Raw genomic sequence first — 19,905 nt, 5'->3', positions numbered from 1 at the left:
AAGTAGCCCCAGAAATAGTGGATGCATTAGTGATAATTTTTCAAAACTCTTTAGATTCTGGAGTAGTTCCTGAGGATTGGAGGGTAGCTAATGTAACCCCACTTTTTAAAAAGGGAGGGAGAGAGAAAACGGGGAATTACAGACCAGTTAGTCTAACGTCGGTAGTAGGGAAAACTGCTAGAATCAGTTATTAAAGATGGGATAGCAGCACATTTGGAAAGTGATGAAATCATTGGACAAAGTCAGCATGGATTTATGAAAGGTAAATCATGTCTGACGAATCTTATAGAATTTTTCGAGGATGTAACTAGTAGAGTGGATAAGGGAGAACCAGTGGATGTATTATATCTGGACTTTCAGAAGGCTTTTGACAAGGTCCCACATAAGAGATTAGTATACAAACTTAAAGCACATGGTATTGGGGGTTCAGTATTGATGTGGATAGAGAACTGGCTGGCAGACAGGAAGCAAAGAGTAAGAGTAAACGGGTCCTTTTCACAATGGCAGTCAGTGACTAGTGGGGTACCACAAGGCTCAGTGCTGGGACCCCAGCTATTTACGATATATATTAATGATTTGGACGAGGGATTTGAATGCAACATCTCCAAATTTGCGGATGGCACAAAGCTGGAGGGCAGTGTTAGCTGTGTGGAGGATGCTAGGAGGATGCAAGGTGACTTGGATAGGCTGGGTGAGTGGGCAAATGCATGGCAGATGCAGTATAATGTGGATAAATGTGAGGTTATCCACTTTGGTGGCAAAAACAGGAAAGTAGACTAATTATCTGAATGGAGGCCAATTAGGAAAGGGGGAGATGCAACGAGACCTGGGTGTCATGGTACACCAGTCATTAAAAGTAGGCATGCATGTGCAGCAGGCAGTGAAGAAGGCGAATGGTATGTTAGCATTCATAGCAAAAGGATTTGAGTATAGGAGCAGGGAGATTCTACTGCAGTTGTACAGGGTCTTGGTGAGACCACACCTGGAGTATTGCATACAGTTTTGGTCTCCTAATCTGAGGAAGGACATTCTTGCCATAGAGGGAGTACAGAGAAGGTTCACCACACTGATTCCTGGGATGTCAGGACTTTCATATGAAGAAAGACTGGATAGACTTGGTTTGTACGCGCTAGAATTTAGAAGATTGAGGGGGGATCTTATAGAAACTTACAAAATTCTTAAGGGGTTGGACATGCTAGATGCCGGAAGATTGTCCCCGATGTTGGGGAAGTCCAGAACAAGAGGTCACAGTTTAGGATAAGGGGGAAATCTTTTAGGACCGAGATGAGGAAAACATTTTTTCACACAGAGAGTGGTGAATCTCTGGAATTCTCTGCCACAGAAGGTAGTTGAGGCCAGTTCATTGGCTATATTTAAGAGGGAGTTAGATGTGGCCCTTGTGGCTAAAGGGATCAGGGGGTATGGAGAGAAGGCAGGTACAGGATACTGATTTGGATGATCATCCATGATCATATTGAATGGTGGTGCAGGCTCGAAGGGCCGAATGGCCTACTCCTGCATCTATTTTATATGTTTCTATGGTTCTTTATCGTCACATATACCGAGGTACAATGAAAAATGAAACAATTCATAAAGTTTTACTACACAAGCACAATGTTAGATCAAAGTACAAAGTGCATAGAAATAGCTCAATGAGACAATATACAAGAGTTGGCAGATTTTGTGTGCAGATGGCCATAAAGGCACCTTGTCCTAGTGGAGATACAGGGTCATCCTGGCCAAGTGATGTTGTAGGCCTGCTTCACCATCCTGTGCCGCTGCAGGCCACATCTGGTCTGCGCACTTGGTCTCTTAGAGCGGCACTCTTAACCAATCGAGCCCAGGTCTGCTGCAGGGCCTCCAGCCATCGCCTCAGTTGGGATCCTCTCACCAGCCAGCGAGCCATCATCTCTCTCATCGCCCAGTTAACTTCCAACCATTTGTGCTCCGAGGGCACCACCTGCTGCCAACCTTGAAGGCGCAGAAGATAAGACACCGGTTCATCTTTTTGTTCCTCGCATCTGCCACCATCTTTACTCTCTCCACCCTCCTCTTCGATCCTCAGGGATAAGCAGGGGCCGGGCTCAGCAGCTTCCTTCTCGAGGACGGGTTTCCTGGCTCTGCGGTGGGCATGTCAGGCCTGTTACTAGGGGATAGGCAAATGCCTGAACAGGTGTAGATTGCTTTATTTATTTTTTTGAAGGCGCAAGGAGTGACTGGATAAACTGGATTTGTTTTCCTTTGAGTAGAGGAGGCTGTGGGGATTCCTGATTGAGGTGTACAAAACTATGAGAGGCAATCATAGAGTAGATGGTAAGAAACAGTTCTTCATGGCAGGGGTCTCTAAGCCAAGAGGACATGGGTATTAGTTGAGAAATAGAGATATAGCAGTCCCGCGGAATTATTTTTTCACAAAGGCTGTCAACTTGGACCATATAGTGAGCTGACAAACTTGCTTTAGTACTGTATGGCTTTGGCTCTTGCTCTAGCTAACAGTAAAGAGGGGTTATTCCCCTAACTTAACTGTACCCTGGAACCTTTGCGTTCCATTTTAGTCCCCTAACTTGACTTCCTTAACCTGGTGCTTTGGCTAATTTGTATATTCTCCCCACAGTCCCTGCCCTTGTCCATTAAGGAAATGGTGCCTATAATTACATGGTCAAATCCATGCATCTTTCCTGCTTGAAACATAAAGGTCAGTCAGGATGGATGTAGGAAAAATGTTTCCCCCACAAGAAAGATTATAACTAGGGATTACTGGGGAAAATTAAAAGGGCAACAATTTAAGATAAGGATGTGACAAAAGAGATTCTGCCAGCAGATCGTGAATCTTTGGAGTGCTCTCTCTGAAAGATTAATGAATGCTGTTCTTGAATATTTTGGTAGATATATTCTTGACGAACAAGGGAGTGAAAAGTCATTGCGAAGATAGTTCTAATCCAATCTTTTTGAATGGTGGAACATAGAAACAGGCGTGAGTGGCCTACTCGTGTTTCCAATTATATTCAGAAGAGGGATGCATTTGAATGAATGCAATCTTCCGAGTCCCCATATCTGTTTCAACTGTCACACTCCTTTTTCTGACTGCTGACCAAATCAGCATTGCTTAATACAAGGATTTTGACTACTTCCTTGTAATTTCTACCTTGGTGCTTCAGTGCCTGGCACTCGACTCTGGTCCATCAACTTGGAGCAGATGTTCCTTTGGCTGCAGATTATGGCTGATATTGATCATGATGGATCTCCCCACGCTCGTGTGTGCTAGTGTGTCACCTGCCCTGCCATTTGTATTACAACAACCTTTTAATAGTTTCTTTAATTACTAGCTTAGTAACAATTTACATTGTTCTACTTGCTCTGGATTGTAATTTGGAGCAAGCTCATGAGACCTCGTAAAAAAGAAAACTACCACACTCCTGAACTCCTGCTGTGGGTTGTTACCTTTGATTTATTTTTTGTCCAGTATCTTGATCTCTTGATTTTAGTTTCTGACAATGATTGTTTGACATATTAGTTATTTTATTAAGCCCTCGGAATTGGATTTGGTGCAATCAAATAAATGTTACTCTAATTAAATGTTAATGTAATTAAAGGAAATTTCATAAATATCCATGCTTTACGCTGATGCATACATTTATATGTATAAATATGGCTTGGTAAACTTGATATTTACAATTCAATCTTGAAAATATTGACAAGCAGATGCCACCTAATCCCTTCATCCTTTGAAAACTGATTTACAAAAATAGATTTGTATGGAATTCAGGTCAGCCTTAGAAAAGGTGTGTTTCTTGTATTTAAGAACAAATATTATAGCTACAATCTCAAAATTGTGCAGATTTATAGCCTATGATTGGCCATTACACTGACAATCATTTTTGCTTTTAAAAATGATCAGAATAATAAACGCCTCTACCCTCATAAATTACCTCTAAGCATTTAACTTTTGTTCTTTCATAGTTATAAGTTGTGTGTACATAATTTTGCCACTAAATGGACTCTGGCTTTATTAATATTTTAGGTAGATTTTGCCTTCACTGTGTGGCAAAGTTTCCCTGAGAGAATTGTGGGATACCCAGCTCGCAGTCATTTCTGGGACAACACAAAGGAAAGATGGGGTTACACATCTAAATGGACGAATGATTACTCCATGGTCTTAACAGGTGCTGCAATCTATCACAGGTATGAATGCAGGCATGCAATAAAACATCTGAACTTATTCATAAAGCAAACAATTTTCACAAAGGCAAAAATTTCAGTCGGGAATCTATCAATTTATTTTCCACTGTAAGACAGAGTTTTGTATCCTTCGAGTGTGTGTATATATTTTATATATTCTCCCCATAATTTTGCTTGTTAAGGAGTACAATCACATCATTGAAATTGCTTAAAACCACTGTCATCCTGGTAAATTATACCTTCTACAGAAATGTCCCACTGCGGCGACCTAATTGGCGAGTTTAGAAGAGTTTGCCCTCGACTCGTGTTCGCAGCATGGTCGACACGAGGTCCTAGGAGGTCTTTGTAACTCTCCTTCATGCTCGAGAGTAGTCCCCGCGTACTCGAGGCCTCAGCTAGGTTGCGGCGTATTTTTCAACATGCTGAAAAATGCCCGCGAGTAAAAAAAGGTTGCCATGGGGGAAAAAAAGTCAATATTTTTTTTACTCGTAGGTTTAGTCGAAGTAGGTTGTAGTAGGTCGACATGTTATTCGTTGGTAATCGAGGGTAGTCGAAGGTAATCAAAAGTAGTCGAAGGTAGTTGTAGATAGTCTTCAACATAGTCGAAGGGATATATGTATGTATATATGTGTGTATATATATGTATGCAGTAGAATAGAGAGCTTTAATATCTAGATTCTAATGAAACCCTTCTCAATCCTCTGCTGTGAATCAGGAATTATTAGAACAGCAAGGTGTTATATTTTAACATCTTTTTATCATCAATAATGTAATTTGCGAACAAGTACTGAAGCGATGGGTTTTACTGCCGCACAGCTCGTGATTCAGATTTGATTCTGTTCTCGGGTGCTGCCTGTGTGGAGTTTGCATAGGTTTCCCTAGGTGCGCTGATTTCATCTCGCAATCCAAAGGCATCCTAATAGGTTAATTGGCTACTGTAAATTTTCCATATTGTATGTTTGTGGTGGGAGAATTGAGGAATATTTGAAGTGATGTGCTTTTGAAAAGAAATAAGTTAGAGGGAAGTATTGAACTGAATTGAAAGAGATCGCATGGGAACAGACCTTCCAGCCCACCAAGTCCATGGCAACCATCAATCACCCATTCACACTCGTTCAATGTTATCTCATTTTCTCAACCACTCCCAACACACTAAAGACAATTTACAGAGGCCAATTAACCTACAAACTTGCACATTTTTGGGATGTGGATGGAAACCATAAGAAATAAGCATGGTCCCAGGGAGAACATGTAAGACCGCACCCAAGGTCAGGATTGAACCCTACCAGCTGCACCACTGTGCTGCTCTAAGTGGAGGAATGAGGCAGAACTGGTGTGGAGTCAATGGGAAAATGTAGTAAAATATAAATATTGAAAATTTTCTATCTGGTTTTGATGATTACAGTGTATGTGTTTCCTAACAATCCAAATCATCCCATTGTCTGTGTAGGAAGGAACTGCAGATGCTGGTTTTAAACTGAAGATAGACACAAAAAGATGGAATAACTCAGCAGGACAGGCAGCATCTCTGGAGGGAAGGAATGAGTGATGATTCAGGTCGAAACTCTTCAGACTGAAGTCTGTCTTATGTCTGAAGAAGGGTCCTGACCCAAAGTGTCACCCATTCCTTCTCACCAGAAACACTGCCCTTCCTGTTGAGTTACTCCAGCTTTTTGTGGCTATCTCATTGTCTGTACTCAGCCAGCCCATTCAACCTGTGGCCATGCTGACCTATAGGGCACATAGTACAGGTGCCATTGTATGCTGAATGAAGCCATACCTTAATGATAACTCTCAGGCATAAAAGGTATATGCACCGTTTTCAAATGTCTCTGATATATAGAAATGTTTAAAATTAGTTTAAATAGATTTAAGTTCTTTTAAACTCAAGTGTTTGAAATAATTAGATGTAAATTTAGTTAAGTAAATGACCGTAAATTAAAAACATGAATGTAACATCAAATAAAAATAACAAACTTTTCAAATAAAATAAATTAGTGCTTATGGTCAATGTGAATCTGTAAAAATCCTTAACGAACTGCTGCCCACATTGGAGCATGAAGTAACCTTGTGCCATAAACATCAATGTAAATGCAACTGGCAAGAGTAGTTAATGACTATCAGTTATGCAGGCATTGCAAATGTCTATGTCTGGAGTCTAGGGATTCAAATCTGCAGAAATGGTATTTATTCTAGTTGTGCTGCAACCTTACTAAATTTAGGTGGCCTTGAGTCACTGATACATTGTCATTTTCAGTTTGTTTATCAATGAAAGTTAAGCTAGGGATAAATATTAAGATGAATAATGTTAAATATTACTTTGTAAAATATTTGAAGGCATTTTTAAGACTGTCCATGACAAGGAAACATTTTAAAACAAATACCAGAGCAGTTTTTAATCAACTAAAACCAAAAGTTTGAAAAAGTGAAATTCAACATTGGCACTTAATGGTGTTTCTTCTACATTTGATTATTCCATTTATATTGTATAAATAGATCTTTGTTTTGCATTTTAAGTGAAAGATTTTAATTTTTCATTGTTCATCCCATCTTTGTTGCTACCTGTCCTTGGATAAACATTTATTTTATCATGTGTTTACTATATGGAGTTGCATTTCTTAGAGTTTTCTACTCTAGTATCATTAGGACAATTTTGTCAATGAAGGGCAAGGCAGGTAGGTAGGAAATCTGGATGAGAAATTGGAGACATGCTGAATTTTCTCAGTCTCTCAAGAAAGTAGAGCTGATGGCGTACCTTTGTTGCTGTCTCGTCAATGTAGTTGGCTCATGACAGATCGTTGAAACATGAAGTTCCCAAACATTTCCACTTCAATGCTGATCGAGAATAGATAGGATGAATGTACACATTGATGCTTATTGGGAATAGACAGGGTGAATGCACGGTCTTTTTCCCCACAGTTGGGGAAATCAAGAATGAGGGGGCATAGGTTTAAGATGAAAGGGAAAAGATTAAATGGGAACCTGAGGGGCATGTTTTTCACACAGATGATGTTGGGTATATGGAATGAGGACAGACGTAGTGGTGGGGCAGGTGCAATAACATTTCAAATACATTTAAAAGACGTTTGGATAGGTGCATGAATAGGAAAGGTTTAATGGGATATAGGCCAAAAGTAGGCTCTTTATATGAGTTTAGATGGGGCGTCGGTCATTATGGATGAGCCTCAAACTACCTCCCTCAGCAGCTTGTTCCATACACCCACCACCCTGTGTGTGAAGTTTACTCCTCAGTTTCCTATTAAATGTATGCCCCCTCACCTTAAACCCATGTCCTCTGGTTCTCGATTCCCCTGCTCTGGGCAAAAGACTGTTTACCCTATCTATTCCCCTCATGATTTTGTACATCTCTTTAAGATCAACCCTCATCTTCCTGCACTGTAAGAAATAGCCTGCTCAACCTCTTCTTATAGTTTGCCCACCCCAGGTCATCCTCTTAAATCTTCTCTTCCCCTTTCCAGCTTGACAACAATCTTTCCTCTGGCATAGTGACCAGAACTGAGCACAATACTCTATATGCGGCCTCACCAACGTCTTATATAACTGCAACATGACCTCTCGTGCAACACGAAATAGTGGGATATTTCCCGTTTGAGTTGGGCAGCAGGACCTTTTTCCATGCTGTATGATTCTATGATTCAGTTTTCCTTTTTCATTTGTTAAGATAAATTAATTATTCATTCCAATTAGGTTATTGACGAGTCCTTGAATGGAATCCATAAATGTTGAGATATTTTACCCCTTAAATAAAAAAGAAAACAACCGGACAGTTTTAATTAGAAAAATTACTTTGTGATTAATTCTAAGGTTGTGCTTTTCCTGTTGACTTAGGTACTATCATTATCTGTACACTCATTACTTGCCTGCCAGTTTAAAGAACATGGTGGACCAAATGGCCAACTGTGAAGATATTCTGATGAACTTCTTGGTGTCAGCAGTCTCCAAGCTGCCACCTATTAAAGTAACTCAGAAAAAGCAGTACAAAGAGACAATGATGCAGCAGGTAAGTTAGTTGCGTAAAATGTGGAACCTGTCCAAACAACAGGTTTTGTGGCATTTGTTGAATTTCGAGCCTAATGCAGATTTACGGATTGGGGATGGGGATCATTCCTGGTCTCCTGCTTGATCTTTCTGTCTCTGTACTGAGTCCTTATTGCTGTGTAAGCTTCAATATTAAGGCATGTACTTTTTCAAGAGATTTGCAAAGGCAAAAACAAATACAATAGATTCTGAAAATGTGAAAAAATGAATGCTTGAAATATTCAGAAAATCAGCAAATATCTATAGAGGGAGAAATTGAGTTAATTTTTCATCAGAAAATTAGGAAACGGACTTGGTTAAAATTAGTGCAGAGAAGTGCAGCTGAATAACACAAACAGCCTTGGTGCTGGCTAAGAGAGAATGGTGTAGCTGAACTGTTTGTAGGACGTGTGGACAGGGAGATGATTGCACAGAAGAAAAATGTTGGAACCATAATATACAGACAATACTTTAGACTTAGAAATACAGCACGGAAAGAGGCCCTTCGGTCCACCGTGTCCGCACCAACCAGCGATCTCTCCAACATCTGTAGAATGTGGGAGGAACCCAGAGCACTCTGAACAACCCCACGCGGTCACGGGGAGAACGTACAAACGGGAAATATCCCACTAATTTGTGTTGCACAAGAGGTCATAGTGCAGTTATATAAGACGTTGGTGAGGCCGCATATAGAGTATTGTGTTCAGTTCTGGTCACCATGCCAGAGGAAAGATTGTTGTCAAGCTGGAAAGGGGAAGAGAAGATTTAAGAGGATGACCTGCGGTGGGCAAACCATAAGATGAGGTTAGAAACATAGAAATTAGGTGCAGGAGTAGGCCATTCGGCCCTTTGAGCCTGCACTGCCATTCAATATGATCATGGCTGATCATCCAACTCGGTATCCCGTACCTGCCTTCTCTCCATACCCTCTGATCCCCTTAGCCACAAGGGCCACATCTAACTCCCTCTTAAATATAGCCAATGAACTGGCGTCGACTACCCTCTGTGGCAGAGAGTTCCAGAGATTCACCATTCTCTGTGTGAAAAAAGTTCTTCTCATCTCGGTTTTAAAGGATTTCCCCCTTATCCTTAAGCTGTGACCCCTTGTCCTGGACTTCCCCAACATCGAGAGCAATCTTCCTGCAGCTAGCCTGTCCAACCCCTTAACAATTTTGTAAGTTTCTATAAGATCCCCTCTCAATCTCCTAAATTCTAGAGAGTATAAACCAAGTCTATCCAGTCTTTCTTCATAAGACAGTCCTGACATCCCAGGAATCAGTCTGGTGAACCTTCTCTGCACTTCCTCTATGGCAATAATGTCCTTCCTCAGATTTGGAGACCAAAACTGTACGCAATACTCCAGGTGTGGTCTCACCAAGACCCTGTACAACTGCAGTAGAACCTCCCTGCTCCTATACTCAAATCCTTTTGCTATGAAAGCTAATATACCAGCCAGGTTGAGCAGGCTAAGGCTCTATTTCTTACAGTGCAGGAAGATGAGGGTTGATCTTAAAGAGATGTACAAACTCATGAGTGGAATAGATAGGGTAAACACAGTCTTGTGCCCAGAGCAGGGGAATCGAGAACTAGAGGACATGGGTTTAAGGTGAGGGGGCATACATTTAATAGGAAACTGAGTAGTAAACTTCACACACAGGGTGGTGGGTGTATGGAACAAGCTGCTGAGGGAGGTAGTTTGAGGCTCATCCATAATGACCGACGCCCCATCTAAACTCATATAAAGAGCCTACTTTTGGCCTATATCCCATTAAACCTTTCCTATTCATGCACCTATCCAAACATCTTTTAAATGTATTTGAAATGTTATTGCACCTGCCCCACCACTACGTCTGTCCTCGTTCCATATACCCAACATCATCTGTGTGAAAAAGATGCCCCTCAGGTTCCCATTTAATCTTTTCCCTTTCACCTTAAACCTATGCTCCCTCATTCTTGATTTCCCCAACTGTGTGGGGAAAAAGATCGTGCATTCACCCTGTCTATTCCCAATAAGCATCAATGTGTACATTCATCCTATCTATTCTCGATCAGCATTGAAGTGGAAATGTTTGGGAACTTCATGTTTCAACGATCTGTCATGAGCCAACTACATTGACGAGTAACTTCACACACTCCTCAGTGGGTGTATGGAACAAGCTGCTGAGGGAGGTAGTTTGAGGCAGATACTATGGCAACATTTGAGAAACATTTCGACAAGTAGGTGGATAGGATAGGTTTAGAGAGATATGGGCAAGTGCAGTAAGGTGGGACTAGTGTTGATGGGACATTGGGTTGGTGTAGGCAAGTTGGGGCTAAGATCCTGTTTCCACACTATTCGGCAGCATTTGTGAAGAGCGTAAAGCAGTTAATGTTACAGTATGATGACCTTGCATGAGACATTCCTCAAGCTCACATTGGGTTTCGTTGGAAAGGTATCGGAGGCAGTCATAATGGGATGCAGAAATAAAGTGATTAACGGGACGTTCATGCTACTCAGCACTTCTCCAATTATTGTTCTCAGCACATTTTGAGATTCATGTTCTACTGCATGCATGCTCTTGAATTTCTCTGCAGTTTCACTGACACTATCTCAAAGCTTTCTGGTCAGCAATTCCACATTATCATTCGATACTTCAACGATAGACTCTTCCTTGCAAGCATCAAAGATTGCAAATTTGAAATACTCTTGGATCTTTCTCCTCTTTCACTTCTCCCTTGCTATCACTGTCATTTTCTGAGATTTCCCTCCCTGCTCCCAAATAAACTCTCCCCATTAGAGGCTTCAGCTTTAACTCCCAATATACCTGGCCAAATGAAATCAAAGCCAGCAGGATACGAATATCATCTTCTGCATTCCTTGCCTCCATGCTTATTTCTTCATAAAGGAACTTTCATGCCAAACTGCGAATCCTTTCTCCACCCTTCAGAATTCCTGACCCACCTAAACCCCACCCTCTTTCCTCTAACATGCATTGCTAATTGTTGATGTGATAAGTCTATAAATCTTAGGAGCAGAATCAGACCATAGGCCCCATCGTGTCCATTCCACCATTCAATCATGGCTGATCTTTCCCTCTCCACCCCATTCTCCTGACTTCTCCACATAACCCTCGACACCTTTACTGATCAAGAATCTGTCAATCTCCGCCTTGAAAATGCCCAATGACTTGCCTCCACGGCGGTTTGTGGCAAAGAATTCCACAAATTCACCACCCTCTGACTAAAGACATTCCTCCTCGTCTCTTTTCTAAAAGTACACCCTTTTATTCTGGGTCTGTGCCCTCTGGTCCTAGACTCTCCTACTAACGGAAACATCCTCTCCAAATCCACTCCATCCAGGTCTTTCACTATTCGGTAAGCTTCAGTGATGTCCCCCTCATCCTTCTAAACTCCAGCGAGTACAGGCCCAGTGCCATCAAACACTTGTCATACATTAACCCAATCATTGCTGGGATCATTCTAGGTAACCTCCTTTCGACCCTCTCCAACATCAACACATCCTTCTTCAGACATGGTGCCCAAAACTGCTTGCAATATTCCAAATCCATTCTGACCAGTGCCATATAAAGCCTTGGCATTACATCCATGTTTTTATATTCTAGTCCTCTTGCAATAGATCCTAACATTGTATTTGCCTTCCTTGATACTCATTTAACTTGCAAATTAACCTTTTAGGACTCCTGCACCTACATTCCCTTATCACCTCTGATTTTTAAATATCCCCATTTAGAAAATAGTCTACACTTTTTTTCTTTATAAGAAAATGCCTGACTGCACACTTTGCTTTGCTGTATCCCATCTGCCAATTCTTTCCCAACTTATCCAAGTCCTTTTGCAGAGTCCCTGCTTTCTCTTCACTACCTGCCCCATCAGCTATCTTTCTATCAGCTGCAAACGTGGTCACAAAACCTTCAATTCGGTCATGCAAATCATTCACATACAACGTGAAGAGTAGTGGCCCCAGCATTGACCCCTGTAGAACACCATTAGTCACTGGCGGCCAACCAGAAAAAGCTCCCTTGATTCCCACTTTTTCCAGTCTGCCATTCAGCCAACCTATCTATACCAGTCACTTCTCCAGCAGCCTCACGTGTGGCACCTTATAAAAGACCTTCTGAAAATCCTGGTAAATATCCATTGACCATCCTGTTTACTTGCAGTCTATCCTGGATACTTCTTCAAAAAATTCAAGCAGGTTCGTCAAGCAAGATCTCCCTTCCACAAAACCTTGCTGACTTTGGCCTATTTTATCATGTGGTTCTAAGTACTCAGAAACCTCATCCTTTATAATGGACTATAAAATCTTACCAACTACTAAAGTCAGACTAACCAGCCTACAGTTTCCCCTCTTGCTTCGCTCCCTTCTTGAACAGAGGAGTAATATTTGCAAGTTTCTAATTGTTTGGAACCATTCCTGACTTTAGTGATTCTTGAAAGATCACAACTAATGCCTCCACAATCTCTAAAGCCACCTCTTTCAGAACCCTATGTTGCAGTCCATCCAGTCCAGGTGACCAGACCTTTTAGCTTCTTCATCTTGTATTGTGAAGACTGATGCAAAAATATTATTAAATTCCCCTGCCATTTCTTTATTTTCCCATTATCACTTTGTCAGCATTATTTACCAGTGGCTAGTATTGCCTTTTTAGTTACTTTCTTTTGTTTTTAAAGATTTCCCAACAAACTTTGCAATATTATATGCCTCTCTGTTAGTTTTATACTGTATTTGACTTCTCTTGTCAGCCACTGTCACCTCACACCCCTTAGAATCTTTTTCCTTTTTGGGATGAAAAGATCGGCGTCTTCCGAGTCATTCCCAGAAATTCCTGTTGTTGCTGTTCCACTGTCATTCCTGCTGGGGTCCTTTACTAATCAAATTTAGCTAGCTCCTCCCTCATGCTTTGTAGATACCTTTACTCAGCAGTAATTCCGAAACATTTGATTTCATCTTCTCCCTCTCAAACTGCAGGTTGATTTTAATTGTATTATGGTCACCACCACCACCGAGGATTTCCTTTACCTTAAGCTCCCTAATGAAATTCAGTTTGTTACACAATACCAAATCCAGAATTGCCTTTTCCCTAGTAGGTTCGAGTACAAACTGTTCTACGAAGCTATCTCGCAGGCACTCTACAAATTCCTTCTCTTGGGATTCAGTACCAACTTGATTTTCCCATTCTACCTGCAAATTGAAATCCTCCATAGCCATTGTAACATTGCCTTTCTTGCATGCTGTTTCTATTTCCTGATATAATTTGGACACTACATCATGGCTACTATTCCAAAGCCTGTATATAGCTCCCATTGGGGTCGTTTTACCCTTGCAGTTGCTTAGCTCTACACACAAGGATTCTACATCTTCAGATCCTACGTCATCCCTTGCCAAGGACTGGATTTCATTCCTTACCAGCAGAGCTACTCCACACCCTCTGTCCACCTGTTTGCCTTTTCGACTGGATGTGTGATCCTGGACATTCAGCTCCCAGCTCCAATCTGTTTTCAGCCACATCTCCCTGATGCCCACAACATGATATTGACTCATCTTTTCTACTGCCCTTACTGACCAATCTTGGCCGCCTGAACTCGGAGCGCTCTGCCTACAGAGGATCAAGCACAACATTGTCAGTACACACCATTGAAACTTGCTCCCTCATCTCATTATCCTTTATATTAATGACTGGTGGTTCCTGCTCAGCCAAAATTTTAAGTCTTCATCTTTCTCGCTGCCAATTTGATTTTCTGTGGTTCATCACTCACTCAACCCTTTTCTTTCTTGACTTCTTTATTTCCATCTTGGTGGATAGATTAGCAAACAGTATCCACTGCAAGCTCTTGAGTTATGAAGGAGGGTCCCAATCCAAAGCATCACCTAACCAAGTTCTCTAGAGATGCTGATTGACCCGCTGAGTTACTCCACCACTTTGTCTCTTTCCATAGTTATCTCGACTGCACATCCTCCCCCACCCCCACCCCCACTCTCTGCAAGGACTCCATTCTCCCAATGCTTCCTTCTCTACTGTATATATTTCCACATCAGTGCTTCTGAGATGTCTTCCTTTATTAAGTCTGTGCAAAGAATCAATCCGTTTCTGACATTGCCAATTCAATTACTCTTGAACTGCTGTTGCATGTCTTTATTACTTCTAAGCTTGCCTAAATCCATGTAAATTTGAGATCATTCATATCTTTGCTGCCAAATATTAACTCGCACCAATTCCTTTTCACTGAGTACCTTTGTGCTTTCTGATTTACACCGGCTTCAAAATCAGCTGTGCTTTGATTTCATAGTTGTTCCTTGCTTTTCTTTAAAGCTTCCTGCGTCATCGTACCAATCAACTCCAGCGGTATAACATTTGTAAGATATATGTAGCAATGCTTTTCTAAGATTTCCTGTAGTTATGCTTACTGGCTGCTATCCCTTTTGTTACCTAGGGTCTAACCTCCATAATTTCTTCTCCAAACCTGTTTCTCTGTTGCTCTTTCTTCTTTGACTTTGACCAAGTCTTTGGTAATCTGCCTTGTTGGATTGACAACCAATTTTAATCTGACACTGTTCCTGTGAAATCTCGGTGTGTAATGGGACAATATTAAAATGGAAGCTTTTTAAAAAATTGCCACTGAATTGTGTTGAGATATGTTAAGACAGGTTTTTTTTTTTTTAATGGGTCTAAAGGAGGAGGGGGAATTCGAGGCTAAAATTCAAGAGCTTGGAGTCCAAACAAACATAGTTTCAGCTGCCAGTGGTATAATGATTTAAAATCTGGGTTGTGCAAAAGACCAGAGTCTGAGGGGTGAGAGTTTCAGCAGGAAAAAAGCTGAGATCAGGACAGAGAATAATAATGTTTCATAAGATAGTCCCAATGAAGCAGGTATGTGGTCAGAGGTTCATCCGAAGGATACTGTAGAACATTGATCTGACTGATCTGACGATCTGCTTCAGCTTTCGGCAATTACCAGGGAGAAGATAGATTCAGTGGTGAAGAATTTGTAATGGAGCCAAGGAACAGTTCTTCATAAGCTTTCTCCCCAAATATTTGAGACTATTCTGCTCTCGGTATGGGGAAGATTACTTCGATGTTTAAAATATTTAGTTAGAAGAAATAAGTTCTCAACCAGGACCACTGCTTTTACAAGCACCATGATAGTACGGAGAAAGTACCGGCGTTGAGAAAAGTGGAGATTAACAAATCACATATGGTGTCTCATGTTTACTTATGTTGACTTTAAATCATGTGGCACCAGGCACCACTTAAAATAGAAATAGCAGGTGATTCAAGACCGAAGGTTGAAGGTAATTTTCAACACTGAGGATAAAAATATTATCTGTCAGGAAGAATACAGCTCCTTTAGTTGGGAAACAAAACAAGCACGTTTATCAACGGGGAAGAGTATATTTCCGCACCTACCAGTTCAAGAAGAAAAGGAGTAGCGAATCAAGAAATAAAAATGTAAAGAGTAGACTAACAAAAGGTTTGCATCCAAAGCCTCTTATCAGTTATTGCTGGGCCAATTTTTCCAATATTCACTATTGTTTTATCAAGATTACATGTCACATATTGTTTTATTTTGGTATGTTATCTAAGAATTCAGTGTACTTCTTCACTTTTGAGTTCCTATAAATACTTGTTAATCAAATAAAATTTTTTTTTCCAGTCGTCCAGAACTTCCAGATGGGCTGATCCTGACCACTTTGCTCAACGGCAAACATGCATGAATACTTTTGCAAGTTGGTTTGGATTTATGCCTTTGACCCACTCCCAGATGAGACTAGACCCAGTTCTCTTCAAAGATCAGGTGTCCATATTGCGAAAAAAGTATCGGGAAATTGAGCGACTCTAAGAAGCACAAAGCCATTTCTTGTTGGACTGTGTTGGGATTAAAGCCATCCTCGGCTCAACAGGTAGCAATCTGCACAAGGTAACTCTTGACTGTTGCCCTTCGATGAATCTGACGTACTCTTCCGACCCACAGATAACTGTTAGCTTATTGACTAAGTATGATCTGTGCAACAAATAGAATATAACTTTATCATTTTATCAATCGGAGAGATGGGATTGATATCCTATTATGAGGAGTATATATCAAAAGAATCATGAACATATAGTGAAGATCAATGATTTTTTTTCATCAGCACTGTGAAAATCAAAGTGAAACACAAATACTATTCAATTGTTCGGAATAGTGTCTTAAATTTTGGCCTGGACATAAGGCCAACTAAATACCACTTAAGCCAAGTATGTATTAGGAAAAGCAAACAATGTTTGGAATGAGTGGCCATCAGGCTTGTATAGGAATGGACAACAGGGCATTCATGACTAATGAGCATGTAATTGGGTTTCACCAATAATGACTGCCATGTTAACTATTAGCATGCAAAAAAAATTATTTCAAAAATTATGCATATACACTATCCACTACAGGATACCCTTTACTGGTATGTAGGAGATCGGAGTTCCTCAGCAGTTCAGGGTGATCTGCCACACAAATACGGATTGCTGGTTGAAATGTGTGCAAATGCCTGCATGTTAACATGCCTTACAGGTGATGTGCTGTATGGCTTTTATAAGGTCAATAGGCTGACCTCTGGAATTAAAACATTGGCTTTGCGTATTTTAAAATGAATGGCACATATGGTGCTCAAGCAAGGGATACCCCCTTGTTTCTATATAAAGTTCTATTTTTTAAATGGCAAGGCTATGTTAGCCTTTGCTCACAGGTACTTGAATGTCTGAAGACTTGAAGGAGTGTTGAGCGTGTGGCCTTTTAATCACTTTATTTTGGTTAATAATGGTTCAACCTAGTTTTTATATATGTAAATCACTTATTTTAAATAGAAATTCCAGTTCATCTTGTGTGCTGAATCTCCGATCAACATTGTCACTTCATAATTAAAGGTGTGAAAATGGGCCTTGTTACAATGTACGTAATCTTGTATATTTATTTTGACAATTGTGTATAGTGTACGGTTACAAACTGACAAAGCAATGTGGGAATAATTAGATGGATAACTGTAAAGCAAAACAAAAATATTTTGTATAAGATGTACATTTGAGGTTTTCTAACATTTCCAATGTTTTCGTAGTGTATCATTGCTTTATATATTAAAAAAAAAAATTCCCAACTGGTTGGAATGACATGACTACACATTAATGGGATTAAACCTACAAAGGAGTGGAAAGAATACAAAGCCATATATGTGATTTACTGAATTAGTTTGCATAACATGGTAGCTCCATCAAAGATAGCCGTTGTATAGATAGTATCGCCAAAGACTTGTCTATTTGTTGTGCAGGTGCTTTCATTAATTTAATTGTATTTTTAGAGCCATTTGTAAGTATGTTTGTACCATTGAGCATATCTTAGAATGGATTTTTGTTTTGTCACTACATTTCTGCTGCTTCCGTTTGTTTTTTTTATACCTTGGGAGCATTTGCACACTTCTTACTAGCTGCCATTCTTTGTCTAAATTTACCATTGTACACTGGTGTAATGTCACAACTGTTACTGGTTCTGGTGAGAATTCACATGCTGAACTGCTGTAATCCACATTTGTAATTTTATTTTCCCGACGTGATCTCCTCGTCAGTTGATCCATGGAATTACTGTGCAGTCTTTTTTTAAACTTTTGGGACTGATTTAGAAGCGAGGTGCTAGCTAAAGGGGTTACTGCAATAAAATTTATAAACAGAGCAGAGTTTAAAGTTGCTAAAGAAAAGCTTAGTCAAAAATTGAGGGAAAATAAATCTGCTTTAGATGTTGAGCCCCAGGATCAATGTACTTGTTACCTTTTAACTATCAAAGTTTTTAAATTATTTACTGTGCATTTTCTCCAAATTTTCAATTACGAGTGACTGCGGTATAAAGTCATACGCATTTGAAGAAATTCCAGAAAATTAATCATTTTTAAAACTAGTGCTGAAACTAATTTTTATTTGAAAGCAGTAGATTAAATGACTCAAATCTTAAACTTAGGTTTAGAATGTTATGCTACTGCGTTTAAGGAGTGAATGTTCATCAGCATACCTGTTAAAGTGGGTTGATGTTGCTATGACTAAGTTTTGAATAAATTCTTTGTGAAAAAATATTCAAATATTAAAACAAAATACTTGCATTTACGTAGGGTTTACTCATCACTTTGTGGATATCCTACAGTGCTTTTAAAGTACTTTTGAAATATAATCAATTTGCACACATCAAGCTTTCAAAAACAGCTTTGTGTTAATCACCAGATAAACTGTTTTTGTAATTAGGAGTGAGGAAAAAATAAGTGCCGTGGATTTTTTAATATCAGCACGGACTTGTAGGGCCGAGATGGCCTGTTTCCGTGCTGTAATTGTTATATGGTTGTTATATGGTTATATCCACCCCACCTTTTAAATGTTAAAATATGAACAAATAAATGACTTCCTCCAGTCATTGTAGAAGGATTAAATTTTAAGCTCTGGTGGTGGGCTGTGGATTTAAAAAAAAATGATTGCTTAAATTTGCTCTGAACTGCAGGCAAACGTTCAGTCTTGAACCTGAATCATTAAAGAATGTGCACAGAAAGCTGAAATTGTATCTCTCTCTGAAGCCGCTCCAGTTACACAAAAGATATTTGAAATTTACATAGGACAGACAGAAAACATTTCTGTAAACCTTGGGTCCACTCCTGTCCTGTTTTCACATCTAACCTTGAGACAGAATAGGATGTATCAGGGAGATTCAGAATGTTATGTTTCTCTTCCCTAAGATGCCGCATTTGCTTTGGGAGCACTGGGATCATGATTAAGTGATGTATTGACATTCCTGGATAGTTCTCCATACAGTCTCAAGGGTACAGGCTCTAAAACTGCATTTTTATTTGTTTATTACTTTTGCCTCTTGATGAGTTTGCACCACACTTGACCTATTCCATTATCCCTGGAAACCCATCATGCCCAATGTTTCCAGCTCTGTAATTAGTATTGTGTTGGTTCATTTCATATACATAAATGATTTTTTTTTAACTTAGATAAATGGAAATTTTGTAAGATTTTTTTTGTTAAAAATAAATGATATTTGATAATACTCTGACTTATTATTTTAATTTCTTTCTCAACTCATTGAGAATTTCATTTTTTGTTTGCTTCAAGCAATACTTGTTTGGTGTACAGTTTACCAATGGTCAAATCTGTAGCCTGCAACTGATGTGTTTATTCTTTGGGAACTCGGCTCCTTGGGGGTTAAAACAGGTGTCCATTGAAGACTTTCTAGATTTGAGACTTCTGTGTTCACGTGGGTGTGCCAAAACTTGAACTTGTGCTTCAAAGACTCAACAAAAACCAGGCAGGTAAAAAGTGTATGATTATTATCTCAATGGGGTTAGGTTAGGTATGGGGGAGGTGCAGCAAGACCTGGGTGTCCTTGTACACCAGTCACTGAAATTTGGCATGCAGGTACAGCAGGCAGTGAAGAAAGCTAATGGAATGTTGGCCTTCATAACAAGAGGATTTCAGTGTAGGAGTAAAGAGGTTCTTCTGCAGTTGTATAGGGCTCTGGTAAGACCACATCTGGAGTACTGTGTACAGTTTTGGTCTCCTAATTTTTTTTAAAGGACATCCTTGCGATTGAGGCAGTGCAGCTTAGGTTCACGAGATTGATCCCTGGGATGGCGGGACTGTCATATGAGGAAAGATTGAAAAGACTAGGCTTGTATTTACTGGAGTT

General features: G+C 40.0%; 1 protein-coding gene across 1 annotated transcript in view; it reads left to right on the top strand.

Moving 5' to 3' along the window:
- The window catches only part of LOC129696566 (exostosin-1-like), a 114,868-nt gene extending 95,602 nt beyond the window's left edge, over window positions 1–19,266 (top strand). Inside the window, exons 9-11 of the mRNA XM_055634598.1 lie at window positions 4,022–4,182; window positions 8,029–8,200; window positions 15,871–19,266. Coding sequence (XP_055490573.1) covers window positions 4,022–4,182; window positions 8,029–8,200; window positions 15,871–16,056 — 519 coding nt within the window. The 3' untranslated portion in view covers window positions 16,057–19,266. The remainder of the gene's footprint in view (window positions 1–4,021; window positions 4,183–8,028; window positions 8,201–15,870) is intronic.
- The last annotated feature ends 639 nt before the right edge of the window (window positions 19,267–19,905 follow it).

Source organism: Leucoraja erinacea, chromosome 4, assembly GCF_028641065.1.
Source record: "Leucoraja erinacea ecotype New England chromosome 4, Leri_hhj_1, whole genome shotgun sequence".
Lineage (NCBI taxonomy): Eukaryota > Metazoa > Chordata > Chondrichthyes > Rajiformes > Rajidae > Leucoraja > Leucoraja erinaceus.
The sequence above is the reverse complement of the archived record's forward strand: the minus strand, read 5'-3'. Positions and strand labels throughout refer to the sequence as shown.